Raw genomic sequence first — 21,516 nt, forward strand, 5'->3', positions numbered from 1 at the left:
GTCTGCTGCTGACTCACTGTGACCTGAAGTGAAAGAGGTGACTTGATCTCTCTCTTGGCTAAAACGCCTGAAATAAGTTAATTATGTATTTTCAATCTCGCTGCCCTTTTCTAAATAAGGACTTGTGCCAGCTACGTACTCAAATCCAAAGTAAGATTACATTTTCCTCTAATTTTATTATCTGATGGCAAAACCATTGCATTCGACATTTAATCTTGGCCTGAATATTGAGTTACTTTTGTTTGTCGCTCTTTAACCATGTGTAAACTTTGAAGAGATTCACTCATATTTAACTGTGTAGGAGGCCGCGTAGCTTCCAGTGTATATTGGTCAGAAATTCAAGAACGCCGCTGACCTTAAATCCACTCTTTGCCCGTGCTGTGAGCTCTAAATTTTCCGGCGTACTGGCGGAGCCTAAAATTAAATCGAAGTTGTTTTTTCTTGTGTATCCAATCACAGCTGCTCTTTGAGACTTACCAGGCCCCCTTGTCAAAGGTCTTTTCCAAAATCTGGGAAACAACATCTATAGTTCTTGTCTGCAACGTGAACTTCTTTCCAGCACACCTTTTGTTGCCCTCTGAAAAGGCCCCTCCCCCCATGTTACACCCCTTCAGGGGACCCAGGCAGATAATGGCACATTTCTTCACTGTTTGGCTGCTTCGGGATTTCAAATGTTCCTGTTTTGTTACACTCAGGCACGTAGCAAACTGGCTCTGAGTAAAAGCTGCATTTGTGAGGCTCAGAGATTTACTTGTGAGCTCTCATTTTTTTGCTCTTTGACTTACTTTCGTTCTACCTTGCAAAGAAAAGAATCAGAGATATGGACAGGAATCTTAACTTTTCGTGCACTCCATTCATATCTTGTTGTACATTGTTTGTTACGATTTGAGTGCAAGAGCCGGTAGACTGTAAGTCGCTTTCATCTCCCATAGAGTCTTTCATTCCTCGTAGCTACGAGAGATGTGTTCTGAGGCTATATGGGATGCTTGAATTCAAGCACAAAGTAGCTTCAAGACCTTGAGGTCTCAGGGTTTTTTTTTCTTTTTGTGATTCATTGGTTATAATACCAATGAATGTTGGCATTTTTTCAGTGGATTGAAGTGCAAATATTTTAAGTTTTTCATTATGGTCCGGATTTCTTCATCTTAACAGTTTAGGAACACTAAGTGTGTTTTTGCTCGATTTGTAACTTTAAATCCTAAATGTGAAAGGCATCCTTAACGTGAATATAATTATATATTATGTGAGTCCCAAGCTTGATTTTGACTTTGTTAAATTTCTCCACTACATAAAGAATAGCAGTGAAAAGAATTGAATTTAAAGACGTTGAGGCTAAGAAACCTTAGCAAAAGGTGCCATAGCAACCCGAGTCGATTGGACGGTCCAGCTGGCCACTCGAGGTTGATTGACACATTGCTGGATGCTACAGAGGGGTTGACAGACAAACTGCATTTATGAGGCAATTACATGAAAGCTCTTTCAGCGGCGCTCAGTATAGAGAAGCTGCGGAGGAGCAGAGCAAAGCTTGCCGACACGGAGGACAAGCCTGGCATTGTAAGACCGCTTCTGTTTGCTGCACCACATATTTTCAGCATATTTATCAGCTCCCTCACCTCCTTATCCTCTTCTTTATTCCTGGCTTGCTTTGTATATATATATTCTTTAGCAATTCTGCAGCGCGAAACTTAAGATTCACATTGTTAGGGACAAATGTCATATCACTGCCCCCCAGCTACGTCTACAAAACACCAGAAGCCTGTGTTGTGGACTTGGAATCAATGATTTTTCATTTGCTGATGAATATTCAGTTCCTCTTATTCGCTTGCCCCTGCCCAATTCTCTCCTTTCTTAGCTCCCACTTCTCTCCATCACTGTTTTCATGAAGTGCAGTGGGGGGAGAGAGGCCAGCCACACCCCTCCACTGAGTGGTACTCAATGACGAGAAGAAAAGAGGAAGAAAAATCCCGCTTAGTACTTCCCCTAATGAGCAAATCAATGCATCTGTCCCTCAAGAGATGAGGGGAGTGAGAAAGAGAGAGAAGCTATTGGGACCCCAAGGACTAGGCCTAAACACTCACACTGAGGCAGTTACCAAACCCTGTGAATAGGAGTCTTTTTTAACTTTGCACAACAATATATGAGCCCAGAGGCTCTCATTGAGCAGAACTGTAATTAATTCAGCAGTTTGACCTACCCACTAGCTTCTCGTTACCATCGCTTGAGCCATTCTAATGGCTGAGCCTGCCTCATGACTTACCCCTTATCAACGCATAACCCTTAGCAACGGCATCTAAATCCATTTCTAAACCAGCAAAGAACTAAAATGTCCAATTATGTTGTCTTATTGTAAGTAAATGGCTCTCAATTCAGAACCACATGCTTAAATATTCACCCCACGTGACTTTTAAACCAACATGGTTGGAGTAGAGTCTGTTACCTGTGATGAGTAGGTGTGGTGGAGCAGGAAACTAAAGGACGGGGTCTAAGCACGCATACATAAAACAGGCTTCATCTGCAGCCCCCGACTATTTGTTTTCATGCATATGCTCACACAATTACTGGGAAAAGACCAGTGACCAGACTGGTGTTGGTCTTGTAGACAGTGGCAGCAGCGGGTGGGGCCGTCAAACGGGCTTTGTCCCAATCTGAGAATTTGTAGCGGTTCATGCCTTCATAATGACGTTAAATGAAGCGAGGAAATTCTTGGTAGGCCGTGGCCAAAACACAGCTCCCCTTATGTTCTCTTGACAGTTTTTGGCATGAGCGTAAGCCTGTCCTGGATCACTAAGTGTCAAACGGCAACACAGTGAGGTGCAGTTTCTGATTCAGAACATGCAAATAATTTCAATTTGCACCTTTTAGTTTTACTTCAAAAGGTCTCAGATAAATCAACTTTATGCTTTCACCAGTAAAATATCCTTTTAATATACGTGGCGCTGTCTTGATGCCAGAAACCTAATTTCTTTCAGGTATATATAATGTGATAGCCTTATGTCCACTCAGCAGATGGTTTCCATTACCCTTGTCTCCCTCTTCTCACATTTGTCAATGTCGTCATCATTGAGGGTCCCTCGTTCCTGGATCTTGCCCTAAAACTAACCTTATTCTTCAACTCTGCTGTCAACGGGTTTATCAGAAGGAAATGGTGTATCAGATCTATGTGTGAAGGTAACTGTCTGACGGATACAGTGGACAATTTGCACAAAGGTGATGGAGGTCTGGAGGTCTTGGTTTTCCCACTCTCCCTCCTTTTTTTTCCTGATTTGTTCCAAATTGGCTCCTCATCTTTTGTTGAAATTGATATTTGGCTGAGTTACACTAATGACATGTTGATCACTGGTCAACTAAACTACATTAATGTAAAAAACATTTATTTATTTTTTACATTGACAGAAAACATTAATTTCTGTTCTATTTCAGAAACTTCAGAAACAGCTGTCATTGCGAGATGCATTCCCCTTTCCGTAATTTTGAACAAGTACCCACAGGAGCCGTCTTCGCTTTGATCTGTGCATGTTATGTGAGGGAGAGATGGTTCTGATGCTAAATTGCCATAAGGCTGTGAAGAACATAGTGAAACGGGAAAAACACATTGTTAGTCTGTGGATGCAATGCCCCTGTGTCAAATCTGATAATGGTTACATTTTTCCACATGATCATTAATGGAAAACATATTCAGTGTTTTCAGTGTTACATGTCGACTTCAGAATTTGTGAAATTCATAAGCAAGTGCTTTAAAGAATTAAAAGGATAATAATGAAAAGCCACTTATATGCATTTACACTAAAATTGAGAAACCTCATATATATATATATATATATATATATATATATATATATATATATATATATATATATATACTGTATTATAAATGTTTGATTTTTCTGTTCTCTGCTCCTAAATTACTGTTCTGACTCTGTCTCTTCCAGATCTGGTTTGCTTTCGTCAATGGCTTCTCTGGTCAGATCCTGTTTGAACGTTGGTGCATTGGCTTGTACAACGTGGTGAGTGTTGATTCAAATGTGCTCTCTGAAGAGCCCACTTTATTCCTCGACTCTGTCCTCTCTTTGACATAAAAACTTGTATGCTACGGTGCCATAAAACTGATACCTTTATTGCTGGAGTATGGCATTAACATCCTGAAAATGTTCTCCTTTTATTTATGACCTGTTGTCAGTCACATACTCCCTCAGAGCCTTAAACTATGTACTGAATGTGAAACAACAACAACTTCCTATGCCCCATAGAGTGTAGTTAGTAGGACCAGCTATGTTTGAATGAAAAAAAAGGATCGGAAGGCTGGAGAGCTGGCTGCTGATGTTAGGAGTCCCACAGGGCACTATAATGGGACCACTCCTAATGAACTCATATTTCATATCTGTCATGAATTAAGCAGAAGAAAAATGTGTTTCTGTTCTTTAATACCTTTTTATGTTAAGACTATAAGTGGTTGTTACATAGCTTTAACCTGCACATGAAAACAAACTCCATAAAGTCAAAAAAAAAATAAAAAATGAAAGGAGTGTGAGGTCACATTTCCCCACACTCCTCTTATGACTAATGGTGGAAGCAATTCATGGAACAGGCAACTTTCCAAGTGAGAGAGACATCTCCAAAACATAGGCTTTTATCAGTGTCATAATAAGTAACTCTCTCTCTTCACAATAACCATTGATATATACTAAGGAGAGGGATCAGAATTCTTTTTAAAATGACTTTTCCGAAAGTCTGGAGAATTATTTTGGCTCAGCGAGGGTCTGTTGGGGGGCAGTGGAATAAATCCACACTTCAATGGAGATCTGACTGGGCTTGGCTGTGAATAATAAAGGAACCCAACGGAGCATGTCCTGTGCTTCACTGGTCCAGCAGAGTGAGGCCGTTAGACTTCCACTCCAGATGGGCCTGCGATGATCCCACACCAATTGACCTACTGAGGCTCTCGCTCACACAATACCATCAGTCCTCTCGGCAGCTGCTACACAGAACATTACAACACCACTAAGAAATTAAACTTCAGCCAGACTTGAATACCTGCTTCTTAGTCCAGTCCATTGCAGATGTTCGTCTGAGGCAGGTTTTGCATATGAACAGACCATGTCAAATCAAAATAAGAAACCCCAGCAGGTTTAAGGTCAGTGATCTTCAATAACTAAACTCTAGAAGAGAGAAAAGAATGAAGCAAATCTTCTAAAGATTTAACATATTTTAACATATGGAGTTGGTGGGAATGGTCAAGGTGGGCATCTGGAGAAACCTCAAATGTGATTAAAGATCATTTTATCTTTTTATGATTGGTGTAAAATAATCATTTTTATCTTGAAGCTGATGTGTGTCTGTGTGTGTGTGCGCTTCTCCCTCATATAGATCTTCACTGCTTTGCCTCCTCTCACGCTGGGAATATTTGAGCGATCGTGTAGGAAAGAGAATATGCTGAAATACCCCGAGCTCTACAAAACCTCCCAGAATGCAATGGGTTTTAATACCAAGGTAATCTATGTCTCTAGTCCATGTTCTGAACTCATGTTGTTGTTGCTGTTTTGTTATCCTGTGTTTCGTCATCTCTGCTATAATAATGTTAGTTATTTAAAGTAATTAATTAGTCTCTTCAAACATATTGAACAACCGTCTTTTGGTAGTTTTAAATTGACTTGATTTGAGTGACACAAAGCACTCACAAATTTGGTATTTTTATATTTTTCTTTTAAAGTTTGGGATACATTTCTGCCAGATACATTAAAAATCAAAAGTTGCATCTCTTTTAAACCCATGAAACTCTTGACAGGAGAATATGAATGTTGTGTTGCTGGGAAGGTGTGATTTATCTCCACTTGTGGCCCAGTTCATGCCCGTCTTAGGCACTCTGTCTTCTCCCTGCGGGGACTGTCCGTTAGCTTCACCCCGCTGGTAATAAAGTCGTCTCCTCTTTTCTCCACGCTGAGCCAGATACTGCTGGATCTTCCTCAAAGGCGTGGTGACCTGTTTAGCACCACATGGTGGTAGATTAAAGGCGGATTGGCCATGGTGGTCGGGGGCAGAGAAGGTCAGATGATTTTTGGGACGCGGCAGAAAGAATTGGAGCAACGAGGTAATTGAGAACATGCTGTCATTCTGTGACGGCATTTGTCGCGGAAAATTATGCAGTTTGTTTAAGTAAGGGGAGTTGTTTGCCCCGGGAGCAGGAGTATCGGATCACTTTAACCCAGAAGGGCACACACAGCATATATCAGTTGATGTTGATTTCAACTCCAGTTTTACTGATAAAGAAGTAATTACTGCTTTTTAAGACTAAAATAAATCCTCCATAATCCTCAAGAAAAATTGCTTCTTTGATATTTCTTCTGAGATGATTGAACAACGTAAACTTTTGCATTAAAGGCAAGGTAATTCAAAGTGGTTTACATCAATATTAAAAGCGACAAGACACAATTAAATAGTAAATAACTAATAAAATTATAAGAAAAGAGGTAAAATAGTAAAAAACACAAGTTGTTAAAAAGTAAGTACAGTACAGCAGGTAAGTATTTAATTTAAAAACGAGAACATCACACTATATTCTGGAAATTAACTGGTTATTTTCCAAATTTTGTAACTTTTGGAAGAGAAAAAATGGTTGAAAAAATTAATTATCGTCATTTACTGCAGCCTTGCTAACGTTCCACAAGATTTAACATGACATCATCCTATTCTGTTTAGCATTAATTATACTAAATGATAAGACATGTGACCGCGAAGTTTAAATATTTGATTAATTCTGCTGCAGGGTATGCTTTCCGTTCATGAACTTTCCTGAAAACGTCTTTAGGTGTTACGTGCCAAAGACAGATTACAAAAATATTAATCTGATAGTTGGAAGTAAATGAACCTCAATTTTGTTTGGGTCAGATTTTCCAAGACCCATAAATGATGACTCTGGTAGGTCAGCAATTTGTTTTTGCTGGCTTGTCCACTCTTTTCCCCAGATATTTTCCTTGCAGCTGGCCCGAGGCGAGGCGAGAAAATCCAGCAGGAATTTGGCCCCTCGAAGCCCGTCTTTCTGCACGCCTGGCCCTTTTGTACACAACAGATACTGTCTTTGTGAATTAAAGCTGTTTGTGCTGAGGGGCGAGCCGGGAGAGGCTCTGGGTGTTGGAAACCTAAGGCAGGGGGCTTCTGCTTTGTTGTTCATTCACCTTCAATTATACAATCAGGATTCTCGTCTCGCTAATAAACAAAGCGGCTTTAATAATGACAGCAGTAGAACAGAAAAATAAAAGTCACCTTTACTTCGCTTAAACTCTGTCTCCTCTTTCTTACCTCACTCGTTCATAAAGAACCCGAAGGAGTGAGCAGTTCTGGAAAGACTTGGCTCTATATTAATTACTGGCTTTCACGTGTTCTGCTTTTTTTGGCAATTAGGACTTTCACAAAGGGCCAAACCTTCACCAGACAGACCCGGCATTCATTCAGAGTGGATCCCTGAGCAGCTTTCTGGGGAGACAAGTGTAAGAGATTCTCGGGTTGAATGGAGGGTTAGGATTCCTCTGTGACAAAGGTTTATGAACATTTATTGATTTCATTAGCTTCCGTTGTTGTTAAGAGGAGGCTGGGGCGGGTTCGCCCACCTGTGGTGTTTGGGAAGGAACAGTCGTGGAGGAGGTTGATGGAGGGCTGATCTCGTCAGTGGGAGGTTAATTGGTGTAAAGACACAACTGTTGCATTAGTCACAATATAATACACATTTTACTAAAGAGACGGAGGAGTTGGGGTGGGGGGGGGTTTGCTTTTGGTTAGGTCTGTGTATTGGGTTTGTGTACACAGTGGGGGGTGTGAGGTAATCCAGGGTGGGGGTGGCTGCTGTGGAACTTTGTTTAGTTGGTAGAAAAGGTGATGAGGTTGTGGCACTGAGGTCAACGTATATCAGAAAAGCGAATAAAACAAACCTTTTTATGAACCGTATTCTTTTTTTCTTGCCTTTCTGTGGGCTGCTCCCTTTCATTTTTAACTCCTTTCCTGCATAAATATTTAGGAAAAAAAAAACCCTCTCTAGTTTAAAGCAGTGTTGTTATTTTAAAATAAGTTATAACCTCCAGATATCCCACAAATCTCCCAGGTTTCCAAGTGTCTAATATGCCGTGAATAAGTCTTTTTCAATGCTTCACTGACAGGTTTGCTGAAGCTGTTGAAATGAGCGACTTTATAAAAAACGAGCCTTGTATTTGCCATGTGCCAGGGACCGTTTGATAAAAGAAAATAAACCAATTTAATTGGGAGTTTTTATTTTACGTATTGTGTACGTCACACCTTTTTCTCCCCGGGTTTGACAAATTTTCATCTCTCAGAATTAACACCACCGTCTGGGTCAACATGAGGAGGGGGAAAACCGGGCCAAATGTGGTGCGTTATTTTGGCCGAATAGATTTCACGGCTGTTTCATGCTACACCGCCCATTAGTGTTTTGTTTGGCTCGAGCATTGCATAATGTACATTTCACAAAAGGTGGTTTTGAAGTGCGAGTATTGATTTCAGCAACTCATCCAAAGTCTGCATGCCTACGTAGACAGACACACGCAGACTGTGTTCATTCCGCGCCACCATTTTCCAGGTCTTTAATAATTACTGTGAAAACCGTTCAACCCCTGCCAGGGCCTGTCAGTCTCCCTCTGCGGGTTCAGAGATGGATTTTTGCTTGTTTAAACTGTCCTTCCATTTGTTACGACACCAGCTTATATTCCCTCAAAGTGCCAAAATCTAATGAAACGAAATGAGAGAAAACCCTCGCACTGGCAGCTCCTGCATCCACGGTGTTTTAATGTTCCTCTCGTTGAGGAAGGAAGTCAGGGGTTTTTTTTCTACAGTTTCTCTTCTTTTCTTTTATTCAGTTCATTTAATTGCAAGTAAATGTGTGTGGGGTTTTTTTCCACCCTTTTTATTTTAAAGACGACAAATTAAAACCTGAACATTAATACTGCCAACTTGCCTTTCACTGCTCGTAAGCACACTCAGCAGCATGTCTCTCCCCCGTGACACTCACAGAGGATATACAACGTGTCTGTCAGCGGGGTGGCCATTCAGCGCCGAGGCCCCGACAAAACCGCCACTTAGCCCAGCGCTGGGCTGGCACAAAGGGTCCGGGTCAGGGGTCACCTGGAAAGCTGGCGCTCCCCACACCCTTTTCTCATGCTTCTTTTCTAATTTTTTTTTTTCTCGCTCTTGCCCCGCCACCCACCCCCACCGCCCCCCCCTCTCCTTTGCCTCTTCCCACTCTATCCCTCCTGCTTCTATTTTGCAGGTCTTCTGGGCCCATTGTCTGAACGGCCTCTTCCACTCCGTCATCCTCTTCTGGTTCCCCCTTAAAGCCTTCCAACATGGTTAGTGGCTCCCAGAGACTCCTCCGTGGCCCATCGGTGGATGGGATAAAAAGGGAGGACAGTTAAACACACATACTTTGTCTTAATTACTTCTCTCTTCAGCTGTCAAGGCATGAATTAAAAACATGTGTGTGTCTCCAGTCAGAGCACCATGCAGTAATAAGCACATGTTCAAAGTCTGCACCAGTTCATGCTGAAAGCGTTTTGTGTGTGGTTATCTTCTTTTTTTTCACGAACCAATTCTCCCAGGTGTTTGTTCAATGCCCAGAAAGATCCAAAGTAAATGGATATTTTATATCGTGTCTGCATGAGTTTGAAATAAATTCGCAAGAACTCCAGTTGTGCATGTTGGTGCACTTTAAGATGCGAGGTGTCCGTTCGCGCGGAGAGAAAAGGGATCTTTAAGCCGGTATGTCTCGGCTGGCCGGGCCTGAGGACCACACAAGCTTGGGCCTGCTTTCTAAACAAAGGCGCCGAGCTCCTTCACTCTGACTGACAGGCTGTCAGCAAAGCCTCAGCGCACACGAGTCATGTGACCAGCCGGAAGTAAAGGGAGAAGGAGCCTCTTTCTTTGTGAGGCGCTGATTATATTTTAAACCTAAATTCATGTGTGTGATTTTATTTTTTTCTTATTAATCAAGGAGGTTTCAAGAGACCCTTTGACCTTCTCCTTAATGGTGTAATAGATGACTATTTTGTCACTTAACACATCTCGGCATTCAGTTTCAGAATGAGCTATCCAGAAGGTTAAATTTCTGACCGTGATTAATGTATCCAAAGTCTCCGTTCACTTCAGCGCCACCGGTAGACTCTGTTTCCATGCATTTGTAAAAAAAAAAAAAGGCAGAATTAATATTCCAGCTTCACTCAAAGGACAGAAATGAAAGCAGCATTTGACTGTGGTTTTCACTTTAACTTCCTTGTTCCGCCCTGAACGTTTTACAATGAACTTCACACTGCGATGTACTTAAATTGATATCCAATGTGTGCTCTGTGAAACCCAGAGAGCTGAAGAGAGACTGCAATGTTCTTAAAAGCCTCTGTTGTTGATTCCTTTCACAGATACAGTGTTTGGCAACGGAAGAACTCCAGACTATCTCCTCTTAGGGAACATGGTTTACACAGTACGTGCGTCAATCTCTGCTCAGTTCATTTCGCCCGTCCACTTTATGGCAAACCAATGCACCTTATTTTGGTTCATTTTTTTCTCAAGACGAAAATTCTAACTAACTTTATTAGCTACAACTTTGGAAAGACAATAGTTTGTTTTGACAACTAATTAAAACATCTGCTGATGAACATTAATGATGTAATTGTGCCTCCACAGTTTGTGGTCATCACAGTTTGTCTTAAAGCCGGCATTGAAACGTCATCCTGGACCATGGTAAGCTCAAGTTCTCTTATCTCTTTTTCAGTTCCTCCAATTTATATGACCCCTGACACTTGTGACGTAGTTTACATCCCCTCCTTATCTCCAAATCTCTTTATGGCCGGTTCTTGTTGGTCTTTTAACCGTGAAAGCATTCAGATGTGTGGAAACTCCAGGTTTTCAGAAGAAAACCTATTAGTCCGAATTCTGAAAGCTTGCAATTGTAGTAAATGATAAAATTCTCAGTTTTACCTTAAATTAAGAGTAGAAATATTAAATGAGTTCCCTATTTTCTTTTACAGTTCAGTCACATCGCCATCTGGGGAAGCATCGGCCTGTGGGTGGTGTTTTTCATTATCTACTCCTCCCTGTGGCCCCTCATCCCTCTGGCACCCGACATGTCAGGCGAGGTAAACACACACATGCTTGCATGTGGTTGGACACACACACTCACACACACTCACACACACTCACACACACTCACTCACACACACGCTCCATCATGACGTCTTCCTTCAGAGCTGCGATATAATCGCAAATCCCTGACAGACTCGAATCGCCTCATAATTCATTTTCTGCAGAGACCTGCTGGTGGGAAAATTGAGAGAAAAACTTGACACAGGTCTTTCCCGACAGAGCCACGGGAGTGTAAACTATCAGATCTCTGGCTTGTGTTGCTTAATAACTTAATTGGTCTCATTTGCCCAGTGTTTGTGTTACAGTTCCCTCGTACAACTCTGAGTATCTACAGGTGGCACTCAAACACTGAGCCACTATGAAAGCCAAATGAGGATTTAGAAGAAATGGGGGGTGAATTATGAAAATCTACCCATGAATCACCTCTCTTTGCAGTATAATGTATTTTGCAGAGATTACATAAAATTCACACTTTTAATGTGAAAGAAAGTCACGTGTCCGAGTCACTGCAGGTGCTCAGTGGGAAACCAGTAAGCGTACGTTTCTCAGTGCATTCGAAGGAGAGCGGGTAGAGGGGACAGAGGCATCTTTCCATTGCAAAAAAAAACAATAGTAGGTTATTGTAAGAAAACTGGGGAAGATAATTCCTTGCAGAGTTCTATCTGTGCAAATAGGCAAACAAATGATTTTATACTTTACTAGTATTGCTTCTTAAAGGAGAAACTCTTATTTCAAGGTAGACAAATCCCTCTCAGAGGTGGTTCACAGTTTAGTTGTCACAGTTGGGGAAAAATATGAACTGTTCCCCTAAACCAGATCTTCCCAAGTGAGAATTTACATGAGCGTTGTAGGTTCGGAGCACGTGCACTGACTTTGTGGGAGTTCATAAGTTCACAGTCTCTAACCAGTCAAGACATTGTGTAAATCACAGGATCTATAGATGGTCTTTTTTGCAGGTTGTCAAGTTTCTCTTTTGGCAAACTTGATATAAAATCAAATGTCTCTTTAACATACAGAATAAATAAATAAAAGAAATTGGGCTTTTAAGGTGCAGTTGGTGGAAAAGTGCCACCTGGCCCCGCCTGGAGGAAACAAAACCTGCTTCAACTTTTATGTTGTGCTCAAATAAGCAGCTGGTGGTTGTAGTTTTACATTTGGTATCAATCTTCGCATTTACAATAATCGCTACCAGAAAGTGAAGGAGCATGTTTTCCAAAATTTCATCCCCCCACCCTCTTTTCTTTTCTCCGTTTCTTGAGTTAAAACTGAGCTTTTGTTTGGAGATATTTTTTATGGGTATCTTATTTATTAGACACTGGACAGAATGTAGATTTCTGTTAAATTTTCTCTTCTGCAGCCACCGGAAGTGCAGTTTTGGCACTTGTGCATATTTGACATAACAGATAACACGAGATGCTTCAGGTGAATGAAATTGCTGCCTGCTTTTCACCCGCTCACGTGGATTCACACAGATATCCGCCCTGCTCCCGCCTGAGCGGCTTGCAGCTTTCATCCGTGCCCCGCAGCACATCGCTGAAGACGGTAATGGTGTCCGCTGGGTGGACGGCGGTAACTCTATGCCCAGCCCTGACTCAGATATGCCAGTATGTCAAACAGTGACACATCCCTCTGAAATGTGAGAGCGCATCACAGAGCCCTTGTGGCTTCAGAAGAGCGGGATTATCAGCCCAGACGCTGTCCCACATATTTCACCGCAGCCTTCTCTATGTTGACTTGATTCTTCTTCTTAAACAAAACAAAGAAAAAAAGTGTCCTCTGTCCTTCCCCCAGTGCAGCTCCGCCCACGTCTGCCAGCTGAAAAACTACCTTCAGGCTAACTCCGTAACGCACACAAGACCACCTCCTCCTCGTGTTTCTTCTCTCTCTCTCTCTCACGACCCGGCTCAGCGTCCTTTAAAAAAGAGCATTGGAGCAGCACTCAGCGCCATGTGAATGCATCCATCAGTGTCGGGCCCAGGATTCTTGGGACAGTTCAAGAGTCAGGTGCAGGGTGTTAAACACGCCCGCTCAGTGTATATGACTTTCACTGCGTTATCATACTGACTCGCCCTTTAAACCACACATCTCATCGCTTACCGGCCCCTCAAAAATCTGACAAAGATATCAAAGAAAATGTCCAATTTCTTCTGTTCGGGCCTTAATAATCCCGTAATCTGCCTCACTAATCGGCTTAGTATCATCTCTGGAGATGTACACGTATGCTCTGCCGTACTGACCTGCTGACTCGTCTGAGTTATCAACACATCCTTTTGTCCCTTCATCCACTTTTGCCTTTTTTTTTTTTTTTGCCTTTTTTTTTTTGCTCTAAGCTTCGGCAAAGTGTTCAGACCCGAGTACCCATCACCAGCTCACGGATTTAACACCTGACTAACATGCATCAGATTCTTCCTCTGTGATAAGAACCAGTTTCCCAGAAGGAAATCCGTTTACCAGGAAATGTGCTGATGTGCAGCATGCCAGGGAAACGGCAAACGGGACTGCAGCGGTTCTGCCGGCCTGTGAAGTGTTCATGGGATTAACATCAGGAATGGAGACTGTTTCTAAAGCAAACAGATCCTTTAGTATTCATCCTTATTTACAGCGTGTTTGATAGACTGGTTTATATTTAATGCCAGATGTATTTAGTGGAACTTCAGCTGAGTTACGGTTCACAGATTATCAAAGCAGTAAACGTCCATCGCATTCATCCTGCGTTCAAGCATTCTCCCCCAACCGTCCGCCATCCATCGGTCATTTATTCCTCCAAATGTATCATCTTGAAAGAAATTGAAACTGTCCTATAAGTCAGTTCCTGACACTAATGGTTCCCTGATAATACAAATATTTTCCAAATGTTTGTTTCATTCTCTTTTTTTTTTTACTAGAGGAAACTTCAGTGGTGTAACTTTGGTGAAAAATGCAGCATTGATCTAAACACTCTGCTGCAAATAACACCAGGTTTTGTTATTAACAGGCTTTCACATCTGTGTGCATTGCTTCAACTTTCCTCCTCGTAAAGGATACTGCACGTGTTCTTGCAAGTTCTGCTTAATGGTTGTTGATTATTTGCCAAAGCACACCACTGTTTTGGATGGTTTTATGTAGTTTCACCCTCCAGGCAGTCGCAGGAATCCTCTCATTTCAGCATAGCTGGAAACCCAGCTCGATGAGAGAGTCTAAACGTGTGTGGTACAGCTGATCCATCACGTGTACTCTTCAGGTTTCAATTAGAGCTGTTTGTTGTTTTCAACGTTCGTGTAAGGGCGTTTGGCATTTGAAATATACCTGCCACAATTCCAGCAAACAGTAAAAACCTTACAGCTGCGGATTACAGTTGTGCCAGGTTTCTTTTGTTCTGTTTTTAATTGACCAAACTATGTTGTTCTTTACAGAAGAGTTTCAATCTATCAGACAGACGAAGCAGGAAGACACGTGTGATTGGCTGTGAGATTTGGTTGCAAAGACAGATAAATGTCGGGATTTGTGTGTCTACTTCAGAGTACATGTAGGGCCTAGAGAAGCTTAACACATCTAAGTGGACTGAAAATGTTACCATTCAGGCATAACGGGCTGATATTGTCTGCGGTGTTTCATTCCTCACAGTTCCCCTTCAAGATTCACGGCCGTGCGGTCTGAAAGGTTTTACTCTCTTTGTCCTCCCCATGTTAACGATTAATAAAAACCACAACACAAGGCTGGTGTAATAAGTACAATCTGTGTGAAGAAAACACTTTTAATCTCCTTAACACGCACTTTAAGTTGCATCTGTGGAATCAGCCATGAGGCTGCTGGGTTAGAAGTGCTAAGAAGGAGTCTTTTTTTTTTTCTTCTGTTTTTTTATTCTTGCTGTCTTTGTTAGGAGATGCAAAGAGTGCACAGAGTAGAGAATGTGTGTTCTTTACTACTACTACTACTGTCATTTAGCAGACGCTTTTATCCAAAGCGACTTACATCTGAGAGAACAACACAAGCACAAAATCACATAGGCTTATTGGCTTTCTTGTTGATTTTTGCCTCTCTTACTCTTCCTGACGTTCTCAGTCTTTTGAATCATGCACACTGATCTGTGTTTGTGAGAGCAAAAATCAAAGTTGAACCTTTTTCAAATGAATCGGAGCACCATTTGGCCCAAAGTCCTTCATCTCCAGTGACCCAGCTCTCCTTGAAGCCAGTTTCCATGGTTCTGATTAAATCAAACTCAAAATGGGAACTGTGGCTATTACAGGAAGAGAAGTTGCCTTTTCTTTTGCCAATTTAAGCATCTCAGAAACCTGACGAGAAAACTCACATCTTATTACACTGGATGGCTTTAACAGGAACTGTTCAGATTATAGACGGGATTAATAAAGTGCATTTTCTATTTAAGATCTATTTATCTGTTTTTAAGGGGTGAAGAAAGCTTAAAATACTCAATGTTGTTCATAAATTGTACCGGTATATTACAAATGACATGCTGTAATGTGGTCGCCACTGAGGACCTTTGCCCCTTTATAACGATAATCAGAAATAAATATCATTCTTACTAGAAATTATGAGTAAAGCTACAATTATCCAGGAACTGAATTTACTTTTAAGACATGGAGTTCTTTTCTTCTTTCACCCCAGATTCTTTCCCTGAAAATCATCTTTTTGAGACCTCCCTTGTTCCCCCTTTCAAGAGTTGCATTTAGCATTTTTTTTAAAGTACACACTGCAATAATTTGAGAAATAAACGCTACAAGACTATGTTTATGTGATCAGATTATTTGAAACTAGATGTGAAAGGTAGAAATTGGAACTTGTTGCTCGTTTTAACAACAAATGACTTATTTTCAGATGTTTTGGCTTATAAAGTAATAAAGGACACAATCATGGGAAATGTAAGATTTTACCACAAACATCTTTTAGCTAAAGCTTAGATTATACTGTATATCTTCTTCCCATTTGTTTGAGTTTTTTCTTGTGCAAATGCAGCTCCATGTTTGCTCCTGATAAAGTCCCTTTTACTGAGTCGACTTGACCCAGATTCAAAAGGCCTGGCTTGAGTTATTATGGTATGTGCCTTTAAGGTAACTCTTGGAGTTTTGTTCCAGAAAAGTGGTTTTTGACCAAAGTATGCTGCCTTACTCCATCAAAAGCAGAGAGCAGCCAAGTGAACACTTTTACTACACATTCAGTGTTTGATGTTATTTATGACCGCTGTTGTTATTGTTTTGTGTATATTCATACCCTCACCTGGGTTTAACCTCAAAAATATTCATCAGACACGTATACGGCTTCTGAGACACCAGGCACAGCAAAGACCTGGCACTGAACGGGTTAGCGGAGACTAATACTCAAACACTTCTGTCAGATGAATGTCAATCTGTATTTTTTTGTGAGTGTTTGATTTTTCAATCTGGCGTCTAATCTTTCTGCGTGTTGCTGTGTGGCCATGAGGGGGTCACGGCTTGTCTAAACACACCCCTCCATGCCAGCGGACACTACTGTCTGTCCAGCCAGACAAGTTTATTAGTTTGTCCTAAAAATACAGCCCCACTCTGGACCTCTTTCACCCTGTCCGGCTCCCAGGGGCCCCCTGGTATGAGACATGCGAGCATCCACCAACACTGCTGGTCCCGCTCAAAACCACGGAGCCTGTCCAAATGATGGGGAGATTAACATTTGTTGTTGCTCAGATTTGTTTGGACTTTAAAACTGGGATGTCAAATACAGTTAAGTTAGATTCACCTCCCTTTGCTGCCGTCTTACAGTCTCTGTCGTTTCCATGTGTATTACTAGGTCATTAAACAAAGTTTTATCACATAAATGATCCAACTTTAGGGTAAAATTGACATTTGAATGTGTCACATATGGATATAAATCCCTTCGAGCTCGTAGGTTGAACTTTTGAAAGACTAATCATTTATTTCCCATGCTGTTTGATTTGCCAAGTACACGTCACTGGTTTATTTTCAGAGGATCCTCTAGACAGTATAAACACACCCATTAACATGTATGTTACGCTGAATGTAAATGAAAATAATTAAACTTGCAACCTATGGGGAGAAAAGGCACCTCGGTGAAAGTTCCCATCAGGGCAGCATCATGAAAATTCCCTGTTTGCCGCTCTAACTCTCCCTCGTCGTACGCATTTCCAGCCTCCAGGCAACACAGCCAAAATGTATTCACTCGTGTCCCGTCTCAAACTGTAGGAAGGAGCCATTTTTGATTTCCTGCCATGCAAGGTTTCCTCTCCCCCGGTGTTTCGTCAGACATCAAAGTCAATTTGCAGCTAATGGCAAGCAGATTAGGTAATTTGGCCAAACCCGAGCGCTTTGCTGGTTCTGACACTGATCTGTGTTTGCGTGCATCCTGGGGGCCGCGCTGTGTCACATTTCAGGAAAGGTGCTGTCAGGGGGCCTCGGCAGTTTAAACAAGTGGCACATTACAATGCAAGGAGCATGAGTTGTTCACTTAGACGTGTACTGACAGATAGTTTCAGTTTAGCGGGCCAAAGCAAACATTCTCGCAGAAAGCCTGACGTCTGTGCCCCCGCCGAGCCGAAACAGCCTCTCCACTCTGCACCTAAAACACAGCCCCATCCGTCATGAGGCAAATGTTTGTTCCTTGTAATGTGTTGAATTAACACATTACTTCATCATGTAAAAGGAGTTACGCAACGGAGAAGAGAGCTTGGCAAGGAAGTGTTTCCTTTCGGAAATCTTTCATATAATTGTCTGGCATTTGGCACCACGGGCCAAAAAGTGATGAGCAGATGATTCCATAATAAAGACACTGTTGGCTGCTTCCCTGCATTTATCTACAACATCTACTTCAGTCTTTTCAAAATTCATAGCTCTAATGATTCATAGACACAGATGTGCATTAAAAGGCTTTTGTGGTGAGTGTTTTACTAAAAGACCACCGTCCTGGGAGCCCGGTGCTGTATTGATAGGATCTTTCAACACAGCATAGTTGAGCTGTTTTCCTTTGAATGGCACAGCGCTTTAAAAACATCACAGGTACTTCCTCTGCCCCGAAGGTCCCAGAGGTGGACGGGATCCAAACAAAAGCGTGGCATCATTTAGTCACGGGGGATTAGTCCATCTTGGGCGCATTATTTGGACCCATCAGGTCTTTATTTTCACCATTTAACGCTTTGTTGTGGGCCGCTTTTGTCATGCATGTGGCACTGCAGAGGACGGGAGCGAGTGTTGCTTATCAGGTGTCTCTTCTCCTGAAGAGCTCCTCTTGTTATCTGATCAGCAGCTGAACTCTGCATTGTCCACAGTGACCTGAGATTAAGTCTATCTGTGTGTGTGTCTGTCTTTGTGTGTGTGTGTGTGTGTGTGTGTGTGTGTGTGTGTGTGTGTGTCTGTCTTTGTGTGTGTGTGTGTCTGTGTGTGTGTGTAACAGGCCAACATGATGTTCAATTCAGGGGTCTTCTGGATGGGCCTGTTCTTCATCCCCGTCACCTCGCTGGTCTTTGACGTGGCCTACAAAGTGTGAGTTTTCTCTCCTCGCTCCTCATCGTACCACCGCACATCTGATCCTGGAAATTCCTCCAGAATCTATCCCATCACCGGAGGGAATTCCCGCCTGAGTTTTTTTTTATCAAACCCTCATGAAAGTCCAGTGTTTCTATTCAGTCAATACTTCACAGAGCTGTTTGTTGAGCAATCTGACAACCTAGAAGCTTTATTTCCCCCGATTTAATGTCAGTTAAAGAACTTGTCAATTGCATTGCACTTTATCATATGTTGTTTGACTCCCAGAGTGAAGAAGGCCTGTTTCAAGACCCTGGTGGATGAGGTGCAGGAGCTGGAGGCTTTATCCAAAGATCCTGGAGCAGTGGTGCACGGAAAGAGGTACCGGTACTTTACCACTTGTCTTTACTCATCCGCCCTGGACGTACATCATTTTTGTGATTCTTGGGTGAAAAATAGACTTTTTTTGTACTTTATTGTGTCAGTTTCTGTGTTTCCAATGAAGTCATAGAAGATATATGTATGATGTGTGGAGAGTTGTGGATTGATGATTTGTCTTTTACAGTAGAAATATTTCATGGTGGTTTACTATAAAAGTAATAGTTTTTGTAGGTAGAATAACTTGTTTTTTTAGACCTGCAGATGAATTATATGAGAGATCTGTATGCTTTGACATGGACTCAAATCCGAATACTGCAGAGTTGTGCACATGGCTCGCATTATCACATAGCAAATAAATCTATAATGTCTTGTGGTATCATATATTTCCAACCCCGTCAGGGATACGCAGTTGAGGGTCTCGGTATTAGGCTCTCAATATTTTTCAGAAACTATGAAAGAATCATCCCTTCTCCCGAATACCTTTAAAATGTCACGAGCGGTCGTGGCTCCCCTGCCAAAAGTATTCCTTTGTGGACGGCAAGAAATCTTAAAATTGCTTCTATTTTGCAGGAGTTTGACTGTAAAATCAGCAATCATGTCAGGGGTGGTTTTCTTCCCCCTTTTTTTCCTCAAATATGGAATGTCTCATGTCGGAGTAACGGTTCACCTCCATTAAAGCCGTATAGTCCTAAAGCGTTATTAGCCGAAGCAGGCGTGCTCTGCTCTCTGGGGTCTGCGGTCTGGTGCAGGCATCAACACGGAGCAGATCAGTGTGAGATCTCCGGCTGGCTGAAAGTGATCCTCCTGCCTGGCTGCTGTCCCAGACCCAGCAGGCTGCAGAAACACACACATGCACGCAGAAACAAACATGTAAAGACATACAAACACTCAAATACATGAATGAATTTTCCTTTTTCCAAATGCACATCTAAGCAGGCCCTTGTACATGCCCATTTACACAGAGACTTACTCTGTTGCTCACATCTGCTTAATTGCCTCGTGGCCAACCTGCTGCGTCTCATATTTCCCACACACTCTCATTCTGTCCTCCTTCCTGCGTCTGCACAGTTTGCTCTTCCTTCATGGCGTTTGCAGCCAGCAGGTAGAGCAGTTGGCAGCCGCGTGCAGTCTGACGAGGCTCAGACAGCGTGATGTATTAAAGCTGGCCGCGGCGCTCAGCGAGCCGCTAACACGCTTCCCCTCACTGTCTGTGCAGTTTGACGGAGAGGGCCCAGCTCCTGAAGAACGTCTTCAAGAAGAGCACGGTCAGCCTGTACCGCTCCGAGTCCATGCAGCAGAACCTGCTCCGTAAGTTCCTCCAAAGTTTCTTGTCTTTCTTTCTTTCTCTCCTTCTTGCTCTATTTGTTCTTTTCCAGTTCAGTTTCTGTTTTTTCATATTGAGCCAGTTCAGAAACATAATTGATAAACTGAAGGCATCCTCCTGTCTGACTAAGGGTGGGCTGCATTTGCCGTGTTCTCTCTGCATCTTTCTAACACCTTTCTTACCTTGTACTCCTTGAGGCGGAGGCTTTAGACATTTTACTTCATTTATTTTTTTAACATTTTGATTTAAGTTACTTTCACATACCATATGATCTCTTTTCAAGGGATCCAACCAAGCATCCTCATCCTTAATTTCCTTCTTCACCGGGGGACTTCAGCGATTAGCTTAGTCTGCTCTGCTGATGCAGAGTAGGAGGCGCCGAGAGTGTCTCTCTCAGGACTCATTTATTTTTAATTTACAGGCTGAAAAGTCACAGATATAAGCTCAATACATAAATATAAAGCTTCCAAACTCAGGTGTTACAATAAAACTGTTAAATTGCTCTCAAAGCATGGGCCTTTTTTGGTTCTTTTTTCTGTTTTTCTCTGTATTTTTCTGTCTTTTGTCTGATCAGCTTGTCTTTTGTTTGTCTCATAGGTGGGGATGAGACCATTGTTGTTTGATACCTTTTCTTTTCTTTTTTTTAAACTCATTCTTCAAACTTCACCTCATTTAAATCTCAGCCCCTCTGTAGCGCCCCGGTAGATGCCAACCCCTCCTCTTAGCGGTTTTTCTTCCCGCTCTTCCCCCCCGTGTGCCTCTGCGTGTCCTGCGTTGAGCTCAGTAGAGCAAGATAACGATGAAATGATGAAATGTTGCGCTGTTATTCCCTCACAATGCACTCGTCTCAGCGGGGTCCTTTGAACTTGCTCGCTGTCCTCCAGGCACTGAGCGAGTCATTTGACACCTGAAGGTGAGTCAAGGGCCAAAGGTCAGGTTAGAGTCTGTAGGAAGGAGTAGGTTATAAATCACTGAGTAGCTTTTATACTACAGTGTGGGGGAGCTACTGGTTTGCGTTTTTGTTTCATCACATGAGAGAAGCGCAAACTCGGAGGTAGACTCAGCCAGGAGTCTTAGTTTAACAAAACATCTAGTCCAGATCTGTTCAGAAGTAACACCACCGACCAGCACCTTTTTGAAGCTTTTCTTCTTCTGTGGTTTGGCTCTTTATTTGTCTTCTGGTTGCAGGTTGCAGGCTGAACTGAAAGCCCTGAAAACCTGAGCCTGAGC

At 42.2% G+C, this 21,516-nt stretch overlaps 1 protein-coding gene across 4 annotated transcripts in view; it reads left to right on the plus strand.

Moving 5' to 3' along the window:
• atp8a1 (ATPase phospholipid transporting 8A1) overlaps window positions 1–21,516 on the plus strand; it is a 112,217-nt gene that overhangs the window by 85,742 nt on the left and 4,959 nt on the right. For 2 of the 4 annotated variants that reach the window (XM_061724919.1, XM_061724920.1), the window contains 9 exons: window positions 3,930–4,004; window positions 5,365–5,487; window positions 9,269–9,347; window positions 10,410–10,471; window positions 10,675–10,731; window positions 11,019–11,126; window positions 18,511–18,599; window positions 18,870–18,962; window positions 20,179–20,270. In XM_061724919.1, the coding sequence (XP_061580903.1) occupies window positions 3,930–4,004; window positions 5,365–5,487; window positions 9,269–9,347; window positions 10,410–10,471; window positions 10,675–10,731; window positions 11,019–11,126; window positions 18,511–18,599; window positions 18,870–18,962; window positions 20,179–20,270 (778 nt within the window). Of the gene's footprint in view, window positions 1–3,929; window positions 4,005–5,364; window positions 5,488–9,268; window positions 9,348–10,409; window positions 10,472–10,674; window positions 10,732–11,018; window positions 11,127–18,510; window positions 18,600–18,869; window positions 18,963–20,178; window positions 20,271–20,883; window positions 21,200–21,516 lie in introns of all 4 variants that reach the window. The other 2 variants (XR_009782884.1, XM_061724921.1) reach the window with 2 other exon arrangements.

This window comes from Cololabis saira, chromosome 7 (assembly GCF_033807715.1).
Source record: "Cololabis saira isolate AMF1-May2022 chromosome 7, fColSai1.1, whole genome shotgun sequence".
Lineage (NCBI taxonomy): Eukaryota > Metazoa > Chordata > Actinopteri > Beloniformes > Belonidae > Cololabis > Cololabis saira.